This window comes from Brienomyrus brachyistius, unplaced genomic scaffold (genome assembly GCF_023856365.1).
Source record: "Brienomyrus brachyistius isolate T26 unplaced genomic scaffold, BBRACH_0.4 scaffold97, whole genome shotgun sequence".
Lineage (NCBI taxonomy): Eukaryota > Metazoa > Chordata > Actinopteri > Osteoglossiformes > Mormyridae > Brienomyrus > Brienomyrus brachyistius.
The window spans coordinates 213849-219848 of NW_026042372.1; the positions used below are offsets into that span (position 1 = coordinate 213849).

The 6000-nt window shown below is 55.0% G+C and overlaps 1 protein-coding gene and 1 long non-coding RNA gene across 12 annotated transcripts in view; both read left to right on the forward strand.

The window, feature by feature from the left end:
* The window catches only part of LOC125727427 (NACHT, LRR and PYD domains-containing protein 12-like), a 46868-nt gene extending 45506 nt beyond the window's left edge, over positions 1 to 1362 (forward strand). For all 11 annotated transcript variants that reach the window (XM_049004108.1, XM_049004118.1, XM_049004115.1 and 8 more), the window contains one exon: positions 10 to 1362. In XM_049004108.1, coding sequence (XP_048860065.1) covers positions 10 to 530 — 521 coding nt within the window. In that variant the 3' untranslated portion in view covers positions 531 to 1362. The remainder of the gene's footprint in view (positions 1 to 9) is intronic.
* A 1870-nt stretch (positions 1363 to 3232) lies between these two features.
* Positions 3233 to 5713, forward strand: LOC125727441 (uncharacterized). Its single transcript, XR_007388757.1, has 3 exons — positions 3233 to 3281; positions 3430 to 3503; positions 5653 to 5713. It is a non-coding gene; the product is annotated as an uncharacterized LOC125727441 (long non-coding RNA).
* The last annotated feature ends 287 nt before the right edge of the window (positions 5714 to 6000 follow it).

A 6000-nucleotide genomic window follows, 5' to 3' on the forward strand; every position in this document is an offset into this window, starting at 1 on the left:
TGCCTACAGACTCCTGCCAGCTGACGCTGGACCCCAACACAGCACACAGCCGCCTGTCTCTGTCAGGGGGGAACAGGAAGGTGACAGGGGGGGCAGAGCAGCCATATCCTGATCATCCAGAGAGATTTGACAGCTGGAGCCAAGTTCTGTGCAGAGAAAGTCTGACTGGCCGCTGTTACTGGGAGGCTGAGTGGAGTGGAGATGGAGGCTGGATAGCAGTGACTTATAAAGGGATCAGGAGGAAAGGAGGGAGTTATGACTGTCTGCTTGGATACAATGACAAGTCATGGTGTCTGTGCTGTTATACTGACAGATACTCTGTCCGGCACAATAATAAAGAGACTCTCATACCCATACGGCCCTCAGGCTCCCGCAGAGTAGGAGTGTATCTGGACTGGGGGGCTGGTGCTCTGTCCTTCTACAGAGTCTCCTCTGATGGACTGACCCCCCTGCACAGATTCACCTCCTCATTCACTGAGTCCCTCTATCCAGGGTTTCGGGTTTTTATAAACTCCTCAGTGTCACTGTGACGTGTTGCTGGTTCTCCTGCAAAAAGGTAAAATCTCTGCTTTTTAACCTTTATTATCCTTTTTACTCTGAAATGTACAGAACTGTGCAAAAGTCTTAGGCAGGCAAAGAAAATGATGTTTAGATTATCCTCCTGTTGGTGTAAAACTATGATATGATGCCTGTCAAAGTGTGTCAGCTTCGCCATTTCAGAACCTCTGCTAAAATCATCCTAGTATTTGCAGTGACCGTCCAGTGCAGCCATGTGTTTTTTGACTTGACCACTAACACACCTCATACAGCTAGTCAATCTCTCACTGACTTTTTAAACCAGTATATTTAATTATTTAATTGAGCTGTTGGTGAAATTTAACAAAATCATGGAACGGCTGAGGTGCCCCTGAGGAGAAGTTTGGGAACTGAAGCGATGTTCATCTAGCCATCCAACTAGATATCAGTAACTTTTTAGAAAACAGAAGAAATTATTACTAGTTTTTATTGTGTTACTCTTAATTTGCACACATTCTAATGTTAAATTGTGTTTTTTGTTCTAAGCCAAAGTACACTTGCTACCCAGATAAACAGCTTTAAACATTTCTTTGGACTGCCTAAGACTTTCGCACAGTACTGTGTGTTTGACAAAAAATAAATGACTGTGTTCAGTGAGCTGAATAACATAAAAAATATTGTTTTTTATACGTTTTCTCTATGACTAAAATGTAATTAAATGTAATCCTGATTGGGGGGGGGGCTATCCCCTCTCCCCTGTATATGTACATTTTATATATTATATATTTATGTCCATTTACAGTATTTCCTCCCTGTACAGTGACAATAAAGGCTTTCTGTTCTGTCCTATTAATGTCCTGCTTCAGCGTCACCCAAAGCATAACTGAGTAACATAATGAAACCACAGTCTGCTGGATTAAGTTAAATTTCCTGTATTACTGCAGCTGAACATAACTGACATAATGACTGTCAATCAATGTGTATAATAATCATTTAACTAGAGACATAACAGACTGAAAAAAACTGGAAAATATAATTATGTCCTGGTTCAGTGGATTAAAGTAAATAAAATTATTATTAATATATTTAAATAAATAAAGAAATTTGATTTGTTAAATAATTAACACCCTTACCCCCCCCCCCCCCCACCCCACTGTAAAAGGTCAGATTACTCCCCCGTAGGATAGAAGGGGCAGGTGCCCAGGCAGCCTTGCCACCCCCACCCCACTGTAAAAGGTCTGGTTATGCCCCCCTCAGACAGGATGGGCAGGTGTCCAGGGTCCCTTACCTTCCCCCCCCACCTCACTGAAATATATCTGGTAGTTCCCCCGTCGGACAGAATAGGGAGGTGCCCAGACACCCTTGCCACCCCCAACCCACTCTAAAAGGTCTGGTTGCTCCCCCGTCATACAGAATAGGCAGGTGCCCAGACAACCTTGCCACCCCCAACCCACTGTAAAGGTCTGGTTATGCCCCCGTCAGACAGACCGGATAGGAGCCCAGGCACCCTTACCCCCCCCCCCCCCACCCCACTATAAAAGGTCTAGGTGCTCCCCCGTCAAACAGAACGGGCAGGTGCCCAGGCACCCTTGCCACCCCCACCGCACTGCAAAAGGTCTGGTTACTCCCCCGTCGGACAGAAGGGTCAGGTGCCCAGACACCCTTGCCACCCCCACCGCACTGCAAAGGGTCTGGCTATTCCCCCGTAGGACAGATGGGGCAGGTGCCCAGGGTCTCTTACCCACCCCCCCACCCTACTGTAAAAGATCTGGTTGCTGCCCCATCGGACAGAACGGGCAGGTGCCCAGGCAGCCTTGCCACCCCCACCCCACTGTAAAAGGTCTGGTTATGCCCCCCTCATACGGAAAAGGCATGTGTCCAGGCACCTTAGCCACTCCCACCCCACTGTGAAAGGTCTGGTAATGCCCCCATCAGACAGAACGGGCAGGTGCCCAGGCAGCCTTGCCACCCCCACCATACTGTAAAAGGCCTGGTTACTCCCCCGTCGGACAGAAGGGTCAGGTACCCAGGCACCCTTGCCACCCCCACCCCACTGTGAAAGATCTGGCTACTCCCCCGTCGGACAGAAGGGTCAGGTACCCAGGCACCCTTGCCACCCGCACCCCACTCTAAAAGGTCTGGTTGCTCCCCCGTCATACAGAATAGGCAGGTGCCCAGACAACCTTGCCACCCCCACCCCACTGTAAAAGGTCTGGTTATGCCCCCGTCAGACAACGGGCAGGTGCCCAGGATCCCTTACCGCCCCCCACCCCCACCCAACTGGAAATTGTCTGGTTACTCCCCCGTAGAACAGAAGGGGCAGGTGCCCAGGCAGCCTTGCCACCCCCACCCCACTGAAAAAGGTCTGGTTACTCCCCCGTCAGACAGAACGGGTAGGTGCCCAGACAACCTTGCCACCCCCACCGCACTGTAAAAGGTCTGGTTACTCCCCCGTCGGACAGAAAAGGCAGGTGCCCAGACACCCTTGCCACCCCCACCGCACTGTAAAAGGTCTGGTTATGCCCCCGTCAGACAGAACGGGCAGGTGCCCAGGCACCCTGGCCACCCCACCCCACTGAAAAAGGTCTGGTTACTCCCCCGTCGGACAGAAAGGGCAGGTGCCCAGACACCCTTGCCACCCCCACCGCACTGTAAAAGGTCTGGTTATGCCCCCGTCAGACAGAACGGGCAGGTGCCCAGGCACCCTTGCCACCCCACCCCACTGAAAAAGGTCTGGTTACTCCCCCGTCGGACAGAACGGGCAGGTGCCCAGACACCCTTGCCACCCCCACCCCACTGAAAAAGGTCTGGTTGCTCCACCGTCATACATAATAGGCAGGTGTCCAGAGACCCTTGCCAGCCCCAACCCACTGAAAAAGGTCTGGTTTTGCCCCCGTCAGACAGAATGAGCAGATGCCCAGGCAGCCTTGCCACCCCCACCCCACTGAAAAAGGTCTGGTTACTCCCCCGTCGGACAGAACGGGCAGGTGCCCAGACACACTTGCAACCCCCACCCCATGGTAAGAGGTCTGGTTATGCCCTCGTCAGACAGAATGAGCAGGTGCCCAGGCACCCTTGCCACCCCCACCCCACTGTGAAAGGTCTGGTTATGCCCCTGTCAGACAGAACGGGCAGGTGCCCAGGCAGCCTGACATCCCACCCACCACACTGTAAAAGTTCTGGGTGCTCCTCCGTCGGACAGAAGGGGCAGGTGCCCAGACACCCTTGCCACCTCCACCCCACTGTAAATGGTCTGGTTATGCCCCCGTCAGACAATAAAGGCATGTGCCCAGGCACCCTTGCCACCCCCACCTCACTGTAAATGGTCTGGTTACTCCCCCGTAGGACAGAATTGGCTGGTGCCCAGGCAGCCTTTCCACCCCCACCCCACTCTAAAAGATCTGGTTATGCCCCCGTCAGACAAAAAGGGCAGCTACCCAGACACCCTTGCCAACCACACCCCCCTGTAAAAGGTCTAGTTAAAGCCCCGTCAGACAAGACGGGCAGGTGCCCAGGCACCCTTGCCACCCTCCACCCCACTGTAAAAGGTCTGGTTGCTCCCCCGTTGGACAGAATAGGAAGGTGCCCAGACACCCTTGCCACCCCCACCCCACTGTAAAAGGTCTGGTTACTCCCCCGTAGGATAGAATGGGCAGGTGCCCAAGCAGCATTGCCACCCCCACCCCCCTGTACAAGGTCTGGTTAAAGCCCCGTCAGACAAGACGGGCAGTTTCCCAGGCAACCTTGCCACCCCCTCCCCACTGAACAAAGTCTGGTTCTCCCCCGTCGTGCAAAAGGGGCAGCTACCCAGACACCCTTGCCACCCCCACCACACTGTAATAGGTCTGCTTACTCCCCCGTAGGACAGAACGGGCAGGTGCCCAGGCACTCTTGCCACCCCCACCCCACTGTAAAAGGTCTGGTTATGCCCCCGTCAGACAGAACGGGCAGGTGCCCAGGCACCCTTGCCACCCCCACCCCACTGTAAAAGGTCTGGTTACTCCCCCGTCAGACAGAATGGGCAGGTGCCCCGGCACCCTTACCCCCCCCACCCCACTGTAAAAGGCCTGGTTTCTCCCCCGTAGTACAGAAGGGGCAGGTGCCCAGACACCCTTGCCACCCCCACCCCACTGAAAAAGGTCTGGTTACTCCCCCGTCGGACAGAAAGGGCAGGTGCCCAGACACCCTTGCCACCCCCACTCCACTGTAAAAGGTCTGATTTCTCCCCCATAGGACAGAAGGGGCAGGTGCCCAGACACCCTTGCCACCCGCACCCCACTGTGAAAAGTCTGGTTATGCCCCCGTCAGAGAGAACGGATAGGAGCCCAGGCAGCCTTACAACCCCCACCTCACTGTAATAGGTCTGGTTACTCCCCCATAGGACAGAAGGGGCAGGTGCCCAGGCACCCTTGCCACCCCCACTCCACTGTAAAAGGTCTGATTTCTCCCCCGTAGGACAGAAGGGGCAGGTGCCCAGGCAGTCTTGCCACCCCAACCCCCCTGTAAAAGGTCTGATTTCTCCCCCGTAGGACAGAAGGGGCAGGTGCCCAGGCACCCTTGCCACCCCCACCCCACTGTAAAAGGTCTGGTTACTCCCCCATAGGAAAGAAGGGGCAGGTGCCCAGGCACCCTTGCCACCCCCACTCCACTGTAAAAGGTCTGATTTCTCCCCCGTAGGACAGAAGGGGCAGGTGCCCAGGCACCCTTGCCACCCCCACCCCACTGTAAAAGGTCTGGTTATGCCCCCGTCAGAGAGAACGGATAGGAGCCCAGGCAGCTTTACAACCCCCCCACCACACTGTAAAAGTTCTTGGTGCTCCTCCGTCGGACAGAAGGGGCAGGTGCCCAGACACCCTTGCCACCCCCACCCCACTGTAAAAGGTCTGGTTATGCCCCCGTCAGACAACGGGCAGGTGCCCAGGATACCTTACCCCCCCCCCCACCACACTGTAAAAGTTCTGGGTGCTCCTCCGTCGGACAGAATCGGCAGGTGCCCAGGCACCCTTGCCGGCCTAATACACTGTAAAAGGTCTGGTTCTCCCCCGTCGTACAAAAAGGGCAGCTACCCAGGCACCCTTTCCAGCCTCACTCCACTGTAAAAGGTCTGATTTCTCCCCCATAGGACAGAAGGGGCAGGTGCCCAGGCAGCCTTTCCACCCCCACCCCACTGTAAAAGGTCTGGTTATGCCCCCGTCAGACAGAACGGGCAGGTGCCCAGGCACCCTTGCCACCCTCACCCCACTGTAAAAGGTCTGGTTACTCCCCCATAGGACAGAAGGGGCAGGTGCCCAGGCACCCTTGCCACCCCCACTCCACTGTAAAAGGTCTGATTTCTCCCCCGTAGGACAGAAGGGGCAGGTGCCCAGGCAGCCTTGCCACCCCAACCCCCCTGTAAAAGGTCTGGTTAAAGCCCTGTCAGACAAGACGGGCAGTTTCCCAGGCAACCTTGCCACCCCCTCCCCACTGAACAAGGTCTGGTTCTCC